We start from the raw sequence: 15539 nt of genomic DNA on the forward strand, positions 1-15539 counted from the left end.
TATATATATATATATATATATATATATATATATATATATATATAATTTTGAATTAGTGTTTTTTCCAGAAGTGGAATTGCTGGATCATATGGTAGTTCTATCTTTAATTTTTTGAGGGACCTTCATACTGCTTTCCATAGTGGCTGTACCAATTTACATTTCTACCAACAGTGCCTGAGACTTCCCTTTTCTCCACATCCTCATCAACACTTGTTATTTGTTCTTTTTTATAATAGCCACTCTGTCAGGTGTGAGGTAAGAATTGTGGTTTTGATTTTCATTTCCCTAATAATGTTTGATGTTGAGCATTTTTTCATGTGCCTGTTGGCCATCTGTATGTCTTCTTTGGAAAAATGTCTACTCAGATTCTCTGTCCATTTTTTAACCAGGTTGTTTGTTTGTTGCTTTTTCTGAGCTTGAGTTGCATGTGTTCTTTGTATATTTTGTTTTGTTTTGTTTTTTTGTGGTATGCGGGCCTCCCTCTGCCGTGGCCTCTCCCGTTGCGGAGCACAGGCTCCGGACGCGCAGGCCCAGCAGCCATGGCTCACGGGCCCAGCCGCTCCGCGGCATGTGGGATCCTCCCATACCGGGGCGCGAACCCGGTTCCCCTGCATCGGCAGGCGGACGCGCAACCACTGCGCCACCAGGGAAGCCCCCTTTGTATATTTTGGATGCTAATGCCTTATCAGGTATATCACTTGCAGATATCTTCTCCCACTCGGTAGGCTGTCTTTTCCTTTTGTTGATAATTTCCTTCATTGTTCAGAGGATTTTTAGTTTGATGTAGTCCCATATGTTTATTTTTGCTTTTGTTTCCCTTGCCTGAGGAGATGGATCCAAAAAAATTATTGCTAAGACCAATGTCAAAGATCATATTGCCTATGTTTTCTTCTAGGGGTTTTATGGTCTCAGGTCTTACATTTAAGTCTTTAATCCATTTGAGTTTATTTTTGTATATGTTGTGAGAAAGTAGTCTAGTTTGATTCTTTTGCATGTAGCTGTCCAGTTTTCTCAACACCATTTATTAAAGAGGTTTTTTTTTCCCCATTGTATATTCTTGCTTCCTTTGCTGTAGATTAATTGGCCATATAAGTGTGGGTTTATTTCTGTTCCATTGGTCTATGTGTCTGTTTTGGGGCCAGTACCATACTGTTTTGATTGCTATAGCTTTGTAGTAGAATTTGAAATCGGGGAGCATGGTATCTCCAACTTTGTTCTTCCTTCTCAAGATTATTTTGGCTCTTTGAAGTCTTTTGTGGTTCCATACAAATTTTAGAATTATTTGTTCTAGTTCTGTGAAAAATACCATTGGTATTTTGATAGGAATTGCATTGAATCTGTAGATTGTCTTGGGTAATATGGTCATTTTAACAATATTAATTCTTCCAGTCCATGAATTCAGTATATCATTCCATTTGTTTCTGTTGTTTTCAATTTCTTTCATCAATGTCATATACTTTTCTGAGTACAGGTCATTTACCTCTTTGGTTAGATTTATTCCTAGGTATTTTATTCTTTTTGATGCAATTGTAAAGAGGATTGTTTTCTTAATTTCTCTTTCTGATAGTTCATTGTTAGTGTATAGAAATGCAATATATTTCTGTATATTAATTTTGTGTGCTGCAACTTCACTGACTTCATTTATGAGTTCTAATAGTTTTTTGTGGTGTCTAGGATTTCTATATATAGGATCATGTCATCTGCAAACAGTGACAGTTTTACTTCTTCCTCTGTAATTTGGATACCTTTGATCTTCTTTTCTTGTCTGATTGCTGTGCCTAGGACTTCAAATACCGTGTTGAATAAAAGTGGTCATAGTGGGCATCCTTATCTTGTTCCTGATCTTAGAGGAAAAGCTTTTCACCATTGAGCATGATGTTAGCTGTAAGTTTGTCATATATGTCCTTTATTATGTTGAGGTATGTTCTCTCTATATCCACTCTGTTGAGAGTTTTTATCATAAATGGACATTGAATTTGTCAAAAGCCTTTTCGGCATCTATTGAGATAATCATATAATTTTTATTCTTCAGTTTGTTAATGTGGTGCGTCACATTGATTTGCAAATACTGAATCATCCTTGCATCCCTGAGATAAATCCTACTTGATAATGATGAACATACAAGGCAATTTTAAATATAGTATTCCTCAGTGTTTGTCAAAACCATATCACTTCTTTTCCATTGAAAAAAAAGAGTATTTTCAGAAGTGAATAAAGGAACACTGGAAATTTTATCATGGGCGTATTGCCTCCTGAAGAATCCAGTCCTGAGTATGCAAGGTTATATAACTTATCCTTGAGGAGTAAAGACAAGTTGGGAATAGAACTAAGCACTATTAGCAACTAAGAACTAAGTGGATTAGATGAGGACAGGCTGGGGGATTAGATGGAAAGCTGGTTTGGGATTAGCAGCAGCTCCAAGAGAATATAGAAAATGAGGTATCCAGGAAGGGTAAGGAGCCAGTAGTGATCATGGGGCTAAAAATGACAACAATAATGCTCTAAATACCGCTTAAAGCACTTTACGTTGACTCACTCAATCCTCACCCTGATCCATGGGATGGGGATTACCATATCTTAGTTTTACAGATGAGAAAGCAGAAGCATAATGTTTTAATAATTTGCCCAAGATCACACAGCCAGTAAGTGGTGGAGGCAAACCCAGGCACCCCGGCTCCAGAGCTCTGGCTCACAACAACTATGCGAGTGAGTTTAGTGTTTTATTGTTTAAATTTTGCCCTACTTTATTCAAGTTAATTCTGATTTCAGACTAAAGGAGAGACTAAGATACCCAGGAGCAGCTTCCTGGGTCCTCTCTCAGTTGCACGGGACACACGTCATCTGTGGGTCATGAACCGCCGAAATATGGTGAGATATCTTGGTTTCAAGAAAGCTGCTACCTGGGAGAGGAGTCTTTTGTACCTCTCTGATCATGTAGTCAAAACCAGGTGTGAGCCAGACTCAGCGAGAGAAGTGAAAGTAACAATGGAATTCAGATGTAAATCATCAACATGCGCAATTTCTACAAAAAAGGCTGATTAGCTGGCTGCTTCTTTGTGTGTTTCAGACCCTAAAACAGGGCTACAATCGCTATTTAGTACATTCTATTCAGGTTTCGCCAAGGAATAATTCCATGACTTCAGTCCCCTGAGATGATTAACAAGGTTGCAACAGACTAAAATTAACCCTGAACTTTCATAGGAGTTTAAGGCCTTCTATGTCTGACAAAAATTAAGCATCATTTTAATGCTTAATTCATTGTTGCCTAGGCATAGAATTCTAGGTTGAAAATTATTTTCCCTCAAAATGTGGGTGGCACTGCTCCATTATCTCTGGCAATCCTGCATTGCTGTTGAGAGTTCTGTTCCCATTCTGATTCCTAGTTCATTGTGACTTATTTCCTCTGGAAACTCGGGATCTTCCCTCTGTCCTGTGTTCTAAAATTCCCTGATGTGCCTTGGTGTGGGTATTGTGCTGGATTCTTAGGGTGCCCCTTTCAATATGTGAAGTATACTCTTCAGTTCGTGGAGATGTTTTTCTTTGATAATTTCCTCCCTCTCATGATCTCTGCATGTTCTGGAATTTCTGTTATTCAGCTATTGAGCCTATTCGATTGAATGTTTACTTTTCTCATCTTTTCTCCCCTATTTATGTTTTTAAATTTAGGTTTATTTGGAGGGAGATATATTTAACTTTATATTTCAAATCTTTTATTGATTATTTAGCTGTTATGATCATATTTTTTTAATTTTTAAGAGCTCTTATTCTCTTTCATTTTAATAGCATTGTGTTCTTATTTCAGATGCAATATTGGCCTTTCTCTCTCTGAGGATATTAATTATGGTTTCAGTGACGTTTTCTTCTGCTCTCTGTCTTGTATCTGATTCTCCAAATTCCTTTTCTTACATTAGTTTTGGTCTCTACCTTTCATTTCATGTCTAGTGACCCTTGGCTGTCCGTTCATGTTTGAGGCACTGAGAAGCATACTGAGTCAGGCTTACGGACTTTTAGCCTCATTGCAGGGTGACTGTGGGAGCTAGCAGCTTAATTGGTGGATCCTGAAATGTCAGTATCTGTAAGGTCTTTTCTCTTCATCTGGGAAATTTCCCCAAAGAGGACTCTTTTAGACTCCTGCTTGGTTTTCTACGTTCTGGGCAGGGGCTGGAGTAAGGTAGAGGGATGTCTCTTGTTCAGAATATAGACGTTCACTTCATTCCAGCCTTTTCAGTTCAGCACCTCACCTCTGGAATCTAATGTCCCTCCTGAGCATAGATCTTTGATTTAACCTCAGCAGAGAGAAAAATGGAAGAAGTTTGGCTAGCAGAGGAGAGGCTAGCAGGGAAGGAGGGAGGGAGTCTCCTGGTTGCATGGACTCAGAGAAGGGATGGGAGGGAGGTTGTCCCCAAGGCTTTTGAGGTTCTTGGTCGTGCTTGTTGTTGGCAGCCCCTCTGAAGGCAGGTGGGACACAGCCTTTCCCCTCTGCTGTCTAAGCAGAGGTGCTTTCAAAATGTTTCAGGTGCTTTCAAAATGTTGCTAACATCTCTCATCTGCTTCATTTTCTCTCTTGCTTCTGTCTTTGCGGATTTATGCCTTTAAGAAAAAAAAAATCCCTTTATTCTTCTTTTTTTGGCCACACTGTAGGTGGCTTGCAGGACCTTAGTTCCCTCACCAGGGATCAAACCCATGCCCCCTGCAGTGGAAGCACAGAGTCCTAACCACTGGACCGCCAGGAATTCCCCAAATCCCTTTACTCTTATTTTAGTTAGATTTGTGAGGAAGTGGAGATAAATGCATACATTTAATTAGTTAATTTTGACTGTCAGCTCTGAACCTCAGCTTTCTTGGAAGGACTTAGAGCAGACCACCTCTAAGGTCCTCTGAATCTCAAATTCTGTGAATTCGTGATTGTAAATAGGTGCTGTACAGTGTGGGACTGACTCTAAGAATTTTCGGAGTTCAAACATCAGGGAAATTACTAAAGTATGAGTCATTAGGAGAAGTTTCATCTTAGAGATGGGGGCTGGTAAGTTGTGTGTGGATGGAATATACGGAGAGAACAGGGAGGGAACAGCATAAGTGAATGCACAAAAGTACCTATGACCACCGATGGGAAAGGGGCATACGGAGAAGGAACAAGAAACAAAGTTGGATATTCACTAGGTACAATATACATTAGAACTTGTTGCAGAGGGCCTTCAGAGGCTGAAATTTAAACTTAACTGCAGTAAGAAGTGTCAGTCTTCAAAAATAATATAACCTTGGTACCAACTAGCATTTATTTTCATCTCATAACCTTTGCACAATTCTTGTTCATATCATTTCTTTTTAAAGTGAATTGGAAACACACAAAAAAACCCCTCATTTTTCTCTTCCAAAGAAAAAACCTTTTAAAGTATAATGACACTATTTTGAGAACTGATGCTGCAGTTTTTGAGGCAAAGTGTAAGTTTGATGTAACATTTTATATGTCTTTTAATTTTCTTATAGGTGTTATTGTTGTATGCCTATAATATGAAGCCCCTGAATACTTCAGATGTTACATCTACTGCTTACGACAATGTATATGTTGGCTCTTTCTGGGTTCCACTAAACAGGCAAGTAAAGATGGATTATCCACAGCTCTAACCCTCTTTGCTGATACTTTCATAAGATTGACTGTTTCAGTAATGTAGAAGGTAAATCACAGGAGAACTTTTAGAAGACATTTTTGGAAAAATCTTCCTTTTACTTAGCAGAGTATGATATTGCAGTGGTTAAGAGCATGCACTCTGAATTCAGCCTGCTTTGGTTCAAATGCTGGTTGTGCCCTTTGTATCTTCCTATCTCAGCAAACTTGACCAGGTTACTTAACCTCTCTGTGCCTCAGTCTCTTCATCAGTAAAACGGGAATAATAATAGGACCTAGAGTTGTTGGAGGAATAGTTTCTGGTACTTCATAAAGATTACAGACAGTACAAAGATGTTGTCTGTACTATATTTTGCCTGTAGTTTGGGGTGTGTTTTAAAAAGAACTTAATGTGGCTCTGTATTAAGTTGCAAAGTTAAGCCCAAACTCCACCGCCATCCTGGTCTCACCCTTTCCTTCCTTTTTTTTTTTTTTTTTTTTTTTTTTTGTGGCTCAGCGGCCATGGCTCACGGGCCCAGCCGCTCCGCGGCATGTGGGATCCTCCTGGACAGGGCCACGAACCCGTATCCCCTGCATCGGCAGGCGGACTCTCAACCACTGCGCCACCAGGGAAGCCCCACCCTTTCCTCTTTGACCAATCCTATTTTCTATTGTTCCCCAAGTCAAAAGCCTCTGCGTCAGCCACTCTGTTTTCCTCCCTGTCCTTCAAACAGGGGATGGAGACTCTAATTTTTGCTCATGCCTGGTTTCTCTCTTTTCTGATTTCACCTTACCAAATTCCTTGTTTGTTTTTCATTTTTTTTCTTTGCTTAGTTAATTTAGTTTTGATTCCATTGTTCATTGCCCTTGCGACCTCAGCCTCCATTTTCTCATTTCTGAGATAGAAATAATATTTTGCCTACCTTTTGGGGTTATTGTCAGGATCAAGCCAGGCAGTGTATGCATATACTTTGTATGCATGTGTAATGTATGCAGATACTTTGAAAGACTGAAAGCACTGGGCAAATGTCAAGTCTCATCATGGCCTCCTGTGTCTGTCAGTGTCAGCTCTTTGCCCTGCTCACCACCTACTGAGTGCAGGGACTTGGCGCTTCTCTGTTCTTACCTGGAGAGTCTGGTTCCTGGTCCTTGATTTCCATTTTGAAGAGCTGTTTCTCTTTGGCCTCTCCATGAAAGAGAATAAAACAAGAGATGTTTCAAGAGCTGGCATACTTTCAATTATTCAGTCAACTTTCTTTTTCTTTTCCTTTTTAAAATTTTTTTCAGTGACATGGTGGAAAATCTTAGACACAGGACTATACCAGCACAGCTAAGCCACAAAGGAAATATATTCTTTCCTTGTACATCCAGAAACATGGCAGAAATTTTTTTTCAGAAGCACTTGACGAAAATGATTATAATTTCTGCAGAGCAGAATGTAATCAAACTGACAGGATTCTTGTTTTACTCCAAAAAGTTCTTGATTTTGGTGTGTTTATGATCAATGGTAGGGTGACTAAAGTTAGGGACATGCCCCTGTCACTGAGGCTATTATAGAGGAAGTTGCCTGACAAACATTCATCTGATTCATCCCTTGGTGACACTATTTCTCCCACCTAGGGTGGAGTTCCTTGCGTTCTTATGAGAGTCAAGATCAGTCTATGGGGAATTGCTCTTGTTGATCATCCTATAGAAGGCAAAGTAAGAGCATGCTGCGGGAAATTGGGGAAATCGACGTTCCTGCATTTGCTCCTGATGTCATTTTGCTTTTTTGCATCATTTACTTCTTTTTCATAAAAATTTCCCTCCGTCCCTGCATGGAGACCCACATACCCACACACACATACGTGCGCATCTGCGCTCTACGCACCTGTATCCTAGAGTCACTGGGAGACCTGCAGGTGGCTCTTTGCCTCCTTCATCTGTTTCAATGCTCTTTCAGCTTCTGACTGCATTCACTAGTTAACCTCTGTCTCTAGCGCCTCCATAGTTCACTGGACCGTGGCTCCAGAAGCTTTCTGTCCTGCTCACGATTGCCAGTGCGTCCTCTGCCCTCTTCCTCGGCTTTAGCTTTTCCTTTTTTCTTGATTCTTCTCCCTATCCCCACTCCCCACACAGTACATGTCACTGTGTGGGCTCGTTGACCCGTCTCTCAGAGCCATTGCTGACTTGTCCTAATTCTTAGCTTCAGGCCAGCCAGCCAATCAGAGCGTGGCACTGAGTTTAAGTAGGAGTAGATCTTTTGTCATTGCCTGGTGTTTCTTTGCCCATGTAGATATTTATTTTCTTTATTTTCATCTTAAGCAAATATTTTGGATATCTGCATTTTTTTGCTTTGTGTCTTTGCCAGTTTGTAATTATAAATCTGTCTGAGCATATAACTAGATCATAAACATTATTCAGGTGAGAATTGTGTCTCTGTTCTCATGTTTCTTGAATGAAGGAATGATTGAATGATGTTTGGGGATGCCAGAAATCTGTTAAATAACTAAGGACTTACTTTACATGTTTTATTGATTCTGGGAATAAATGAATGCCTTACTTAACTTTTCAAGTAAAATGCATACATGTTTGTTATTTTTAGAGTTATTTCAGTTCACGAGAAATTATCTAATCTCATGCAAATCGCTGAAATATCATTGCCTACAACTCCTAAAGTTACTTCAAATGAAAATGTATCTCAAGTAGAAGAAACAGAAGAGGAATCAATTGGTAAAGAAATGAAAGTAGGTTATTAAATAATGGAAAATGTTATTGCCATTGCAGGATGGATGTCATTATACATAATTAAATTATTTTTTACTTTATCAGAGCATAACTATGTAACTAAACTTGAACGGTGTGGTTCTTCTGGCCTGTACTTTCTCTACTTAGAGTACCAGATATAACCCAACTTTTGGACACATAAGTAATGTTTTCTTCAAAGCTCTTCTAAGCATACCAATTATAAGAAACTGATGGTAAATGAAAACAAAGCCAATCTAGAGAAATCATTCAGATGTAACCATGAATCCTAAGAAACAATGCTCTGTAAGTTTATAATGTTACTTTTAATTTTTTATTCTAAGTCTAGTATTTGAGCATTTTTATTACCCAAGTAATATGGGAAGGAAAATTAGAAAATATAGATAAGCATATATCTTTCAGACTTTTTCTACACATCTGTATTTTTCTAACTAGAAAAAAAGGCATTATCCTTCTAGTGTGTTATTAATCTGATTACAGAGTTGAGTGATGACCGATATTCATGTTTTGGAGGAGTTCCTTCTGAGTTCTCAACCCATTGAGAAATAGGACACAGGAAACTGATATATGGAGATCTCAAACACTGGCATCATTACCGATAAAGCTGATTAGCAAACATGGCTCTGGATCTATGGCCAAACAAGCTTATTAATATTTCACCCCTGAATTAGCCAGACTTGCCCACCTAGTCACACAATAATCTAGCACACTTGTGTAACTATAGGATTTCCCCCACTCCCCTTCTGACTGCCAGGCTGACTGCATGGAAGAGCAGAGAATAATAATCCTGCAGGCAGGGTGCCTTCAAAAATGTAAGCAAAGATTGACCTAATGGGGCTGAGCCTAGTTTGCTTTTCCCAAACTCACCAATCAGATAAGTGACTCCGCTCTCCTGGCTGCGTCCAAAAGAAGCTGGAAGTGTCCCTCCTTCTTCGGGAGTGGAGTGGAAGTTCCTTACCCTCTGTGGAAATGAGAGGAGCAGGGAATACCTGTTCTCCCCTAATCACTTGCTCTTTGAATTTCCATTTGCACATTCATCCGGTTGCTTGAGATATATGTTCTGTAGGTACCATGGCTTTTTTTTTTTTTAAATCAAATGGATGTACAAGGTTTAAAATGAAAAGGGACAGTCTCCTGTTCGACCTGTCCACACCCCACAGTCCTGTGAGCAGACCATTTTCAACTCTTTCAGCTGTTCCTTTCGTTACTTACTTCCAAGTCTATAAATGATATGCAGAATCAGTCATGAAAAGCAAGATAACCAACACCCTTCAAATCCAAGTGGGTCCACTGGGCTCCATGTCTCCTCACACCAGCCTCCAGGCTGGTGGCACATCCATCCTCTGGAACATCCCCAGTCACTGGGCAGGAGGGAAGAAAAGGGGCAAATCACACCCTGGCTCTTTGAGTTTCCATCATATCGCTTCCACTAACATTTCACTGGCCAAGTAAGTCACGAGCCATGCCAACAATTCTGCTACCAACTTGGAAAGAGGAAAGCTGGAAAAATTGATGAATAGCTCTAATGACAGCCAAAAATAATTATTTTTTTCTTGACAAATCAGTTTTATATAATATCTATTGATTTTACTCTACAAGGACTTTACCATGCAAGGATTCCCTATACTTCTCCTCGACTTCTCCTTTCCCCATCCTTTCTAAATATTGTTATATCACAGAATTTAATTAAATCAGCATTCAGTGTTTATGTCATTATAACCCCGTAAACAGTGTTCACAGCCAAGTCACAGTGTACTGTGGTTATTTTCCTTTCCTGTATAAGGTTTGATTTTTCTTCACTTGTCTTTTTTCTTAACTTCTTTCTGATCATTACATCAGATCTGTCATATATTCATCCAGAGATTTGTACCCAAGTGTTTATACTTATGTCTCAACTCTTCTTTTCCTTCCTGGAGGCCCCTCTCCTGCTCTGGTTAAGGACTGGCTGCCCCAATGCCTGCAGCACGGCTCTGATTCTGGGGCCTCCCTCTGCTGCTTTTCTGGTTGAATTCCCAGCCACTTGGGTCCCATCTCTGTTTTTCTTCTCTGAAAGCTTTTAGGATCTTTATTTTTGTTCTGCTGTATCTTTTAAAAAAAATCACTTTCTGCTAGCTTAATATTCAATTGGTGACCAATAACAAAATATTTTTAATTCTTAAAGAGTATTATTATCTTTTTGTTTTCTTGTTTACCTTATCTTTACATCGATTATGTGAAAGTGCAAAAGTTGGCAACTCTCCTGATCTGTAGAATATACTTGTTGGTGTTTTTCAGTTTGAATTTACCAGTGGAGTGAATGAGCGCATTTTTCAATGTTATGAAAGCAACAAGTCGAGCTATAAGAGGATTATCAGGCAAGAACAGTTAGTCTTTGCAAAAAGCAACTTTCCAGAATTTATGTCACCTGTGCTCTGTGCCTACATTTATCATAGAACTGATATCTTAGAATTTTAGTTGCACATCCTTTATAGTGTCCTCAAATGTTACAACACAAATTACCAGATGTTTAATGATAGTAATGATATCCTGAGTACTCAGAATAAATCTCCCAATAGAGCAGATGTCTCAAACTCATGAGATTCATATATGTAATTCTTCTCCTAAAGTGCATTGTTGCCCTTTCATATCTGTTTTCAAGAACTCAGCTTTCGTTTTCGAACTTCTTTAGTAGATCGCTTACAATCACAGTTTTTTAGTCATAGACCAAACTTATCAATTTGCTGTCTTTGAGCCATAACCTAGACTGTTCTTTGCTGAAATTGTCCTTGAATCCATTATTATATAGTTCATAAAAGGCAAATGATTATTTTTCTCCTGAACCCATTTGTCTTTTCAGCTTACATTGTGTGAGACAGGAGAGCGAGTGTCCATGAGTAAGGATTCTAGGTTGTGCTCTGCCACTCAGTTTTACTACCGAGGGTTAGTCACTTAATGTTTCCTGGGACTAGTTTTCTCCTCATCTCTAAACAGGATCCTTTCACTCAGTTACTGCTGAGATGAAGAGATTGTCCTTTGGTTGGAATGAGAGCCATCAGAATTTTCCTGGGAGTCAGATATCGGTATCAAGTTCATCACAATGAGCCCAGTGCCTGAGCCAAGAAGTTGACTGTGAATATAAACAAATCAGGAATAAATAGGGGCAAGTAGGGGCGTTTGAATGCAAGCAGAGGGAAGAATCCAGACGGCCCACCTGGCCTTAGCCCAGCCTTGTGACTTGCTCTCACCTTCTGACTTGAGTGATATATGTGAGTAGCTCAGTCCCTGAGCAGAACAAACTGCTTTCAATCCTGATGTTGTCCTCTGTGTTTTTGAGTTTATTTTATTCTCCAACTTAAAAAGTGTTTCTTCAGCTTTAATTAGGGCATTTTGAGATGTGTTCCAGTTCTGGTAGTTCTATATGTGAAAGAATGTCACAAAATGGAAAAAAACCCGGCTATTTTTAGTTTAGTTGAATTAGCAAATTAATTCACAACATTTGAAAGTTGTGAAACGGAAGGAATATATAAACTTTTTTCTTTTTTTTCCAATATACTAACCAGCACTTAGGAAAAAAAAAAAAAGAAACAGCTAGGTTCTAGGTTATATCAAATAAATTCCAGGGACTAAAATCTGCCAGTTCGTTGTCATGACAACCTTCACTCGGAGCTAATGAGAAGTTAACTAGGACACTTGAAGAGATCAATTCTGTTTGGGAGTTGGACAGGATTTCATAACCTCTATAATCATATATATTTATTTCTATCTCAGTATGGATTTTTGGTGGGTTGTTAAATATAAAGGTCCAGAAAATGTGCCTTTGGTTGATATGGGAGGTGGTGAATCTTGTTCTCTTTCTCATTCCCTTCCTTTTCTTTTGTTTTCTCTCCCCCAAATCCCTATGGTCTGGAATAAGCCAAAAGCTTCAGAACACAGGTATTAATTTAAGATGTTTTGGGAGGGCTACAGAACAGCTGTTCCCGTCACTTCTGGCTTGAAAACATGTCCTTCTTCCAAAATGGACAACAGTGGCTCAGAATCACTGGGTTGTTTTAACCTGTCATTCACAGCTTTATCGGGTATCTTCAGAGCATATCAGGTGTTTTAAAGCATATAAAAGATGCAAACCATTCTGATTTTATGACACAAACACCTTTTTTTGGAATGATAACATACTGATATGATAAGCCTAAAATATATTTACCAAGTCACCTAAGATGAGTTCAGCAAACACGTGTGGGATGCCCGGATTGTACCAGGCAATTATATATAGTCAGCATATCCCCAGTATCAAAGTACTATGAAAACATAGAACAAAATACAATTGAACATTAGCATCGATTAACACATTACCTTTGAGAAACCGTTACGTGCAAAAATTTTCCAGGCTTGAGGAGATAAGGACATACTGAAATCAGTACAATTAGGTCCCTGTCAGGAGGAGCTTAGTCACTGTGTGAGTATGGCCATAGGTACCCAGATGTCGTTCATAATGAGCCCAGCTGCCCGGTAGCCCTCTCTTAGCAAGCAAAGTCTGGCATTCAAAGAAACATCAATTTAATGTTCAAAACCATTGAAAATAATCTAAACCTTATTCTCATGAGTCTCTCGTAAGGATATCTGAGAGGGAATCCTTTCATCATATACAGCATAACTTTTAAAATCTCCTTTTTTAAGGAGATTTAATCTCCTTAAAATCTCCTTTTTCCCAACTGCCTTACTCTTAGTGCCTCTCTGACGTTCACAGTGGCAGCTCTCCAACCTCTGCCTCATTGGTTCAGACTCCTAAACCTCTCCCTCCAACTCAGTCTGCATGGAGTGTTTTGACTCCTCTCCCCTTCCCGCTCTGGTTCAGCTTTTTTTTTTTTTTTATAACATCTTTATTGGAGTATAATTGCTTTACAATGGTGTGTTAGTTTCTGCTTTATAACAAAGTGAATCTGGTTCAGCTCTTGATTATGAAGTTCAGCTTAGTCTCTCTGACACCTTCCCCTTTTCCTTTTCCTGTTTCCCCCATTATCTGGATTCTACACTTATACAAAAGGGCAAGGTTGCTGATATCCTTCTTTCTCAATGGTGGAGCTGTTGATGCAAACTATTCTAATTTATCATTAAAACAAAAATCTCATTCACATAGGTGTGTGTGTGTTAAGAGAGAGAGTTGAGCTAGACTTTGTGCTTGCTTCAGTAGCGCAGGTAGCATTTTATAGCCCCTATAGACTGAAATAAAAACCATGTTTCCTTGCACCCTGTGCCCTGATTGTATTGTTTTGGTCATTATCTCTTTCTGTGTCTCTTCCTCTCTCTTGACTTTGAATTCCTTTGCTCAGGGGTCTTATTCATCATTCGATCTCTGATATCTAGCCCAGTAACCAACTATTAGTTGGAGAGCACTTACTCCAGACTGAGGATAGAGCAAGAGATGAGAGGTGGAGTCATGGAGCTGGATGTTGTATTCAGGGTGGCAGGAGTGCAGGGTGAATGTAGGGCCCTGGGAAGGCAGGGCTGGGTGTGGGGCATAGGAAAAGCTGGGGGCAGCACCCGGAAGAGCATCTCATGGTCCACCCTGAAATTTGCTAAGATAATCCTGATGGCACGTGAAGGAGGGATGAGGGAAGCAAGAGTTTGGAGGATGGAAAACAACGTAGGAAGTTTTTTCCCATAAAATGGGTGAACAGTGATGAGGACTTCAACTAAGTCAAAATGTTGGCTCTGTTATTTTTGAAGTCACTCAGAAGCCTATCCCTCATCAAATCAATAGATGCTCCTCTTTAAGGGAAAATGGCAAAGACTGAGCAGGGGTCCTTCTGTGCCCTCCCAGGCCCCTTGCCAACTGCAGAATCCCTCCAGCCTCCTTCTGCCTGGGATTGTTGAGTTCAGTGCTTTCCTTGTCTTCATGTCTGTGGCAGCAAGGTCACGGGAGGTTTCTCACAGCCCAACATCGAATCAGCCAGGTTCCCAAGTGTGTATGTGGTTTACCTCAAATAATGCCAAAGAAACAGAACATTGTTGAGGCGAAATTTGTGTTTGATAAATGTTGAGACAAGCCATGGAAGGCCTTTATCAGGTAACATGGCTGTCTTCATCTGTTATGGAAATGATTAATAATACAGACAGTGTCATTTTGCTTGATAGCTCTTGATGAAATCATGACAGTAACCTATCACAGCTATTATTGAAACCTTTTGTATAGAAAGAAAACATACTTTAACCAGTCCTAAGAACTCAATTAGAAATATAGAAATTCGGATAAGTAAGAAGAATACGTAAGAATGCACTCCAGGATGTGTGTTCCCCTCTGTCTAGTAAAGTGGACCAGGAGCCTGGAAAGCTCGTCATAGGAAGCTGGTGTCCCCCAATCAGTGCTGGATGTCCTGCCTGCCCTCCATCCTTTCTGGTCCCATGGAAGCTGCCCTACTTCTGGCCATGATCACTTCCTGCCCAAACAGTTTGAGTAGCCTCCTAGCTAATTTCTCTTTCTCTTATCTCTTCCTAGTCCAGTTCAGCTTTACATGGTAGCCAGAATTATCTTTTTAAAGCAGTCAGATCATTATTCCCTCAGTCCAGTGCCTCTCAACTTCCTAAGCAGCAAAATCCAAATTCCTCACGTTTACGTGTCGTGTTATAAGTACACCTCTCAGCCTTATTTCTCACCACCCTCACCACCGTGCTTCCTATACACACCTGCAGTAAAGACCATATCAGGTTCTTTATGTTCCTTGAATATCTGCTGTTTCATTGCTCCATCTGGAATGCCCTTGTCCCCATTCTCTGCCAGTTGAAGTCTTACTACTCTTTCATGCCTCAGTTTATATGACCCTTTCTCCAGGAAGTATTCCCTGTTCATTATACCTTTTTTTAAACATTTTTATTGGAGTATAATTGCTTTACATTGTTCTGTTAGTTTCTGCTATATAACAAAGTGAAACAGCTATATATATGCATATATCCCCATATCCCCTCCCTCTTGCGTCTCCCTCCTACCCTCCCTATCCCACCCCTCTAGGTGGTCACAAAGCACCTAGCTGGTCTCCCTGTGCTATGTGGCTTCTTCCCACTAGCTATCTATTTCACATTTGGTAGTATATATATGTCAATGCTATTCTCTCACTTTGTCCCAGCTTACCTTTCCCCCTTCCCATGTCCTCAAGTCCATTTTCTACTAGGTCTGCGTCTTTATTCCCATCTTGCCCCTAGGTTCTTCATGACCATT

At 39.7% G+C, this 15539-nt stretch overlaps 1 protein-coding gene across 1 annotated transcript in view; it reads left to right on the forward strand.

The window, feature by feature from the left end:
- CFAP54 (cilia and flagella associated protein 54) overlaps positions 1–15539 on the forward strand; it is a 296564-nt gene that overhangs the window by 247839 nt on the left and 33186 nt on the right. The window contains exons 65-66 of the mRNA XM_028490464.1: positions 5488–5594; positions 8190–8331. Coding sequence (XP_028346265.1) covers positions 5488–5594; positions 8190–8331 — 249 coding nt within the window. The remainder of the gene's footprint in view (positions 1–5487; positions 5595–8189; positions 8332–15539) is intronic.

This window comes from Physeter macrocephalus, chromosome 6 (assembly GCF_002837175.3).
Source record: "Physeter macrocephalus isolate SW-GA chromosome 6, ASM283717v5, whole genome shotgun sequence".
Taxonomy (NCBI): domain Eukaryota; kingdom Metazoa; phylum Chordata; class Mammalia; order Artiodactyla; family Physeteridae; genus Physeter; species Physeter macrocephalus.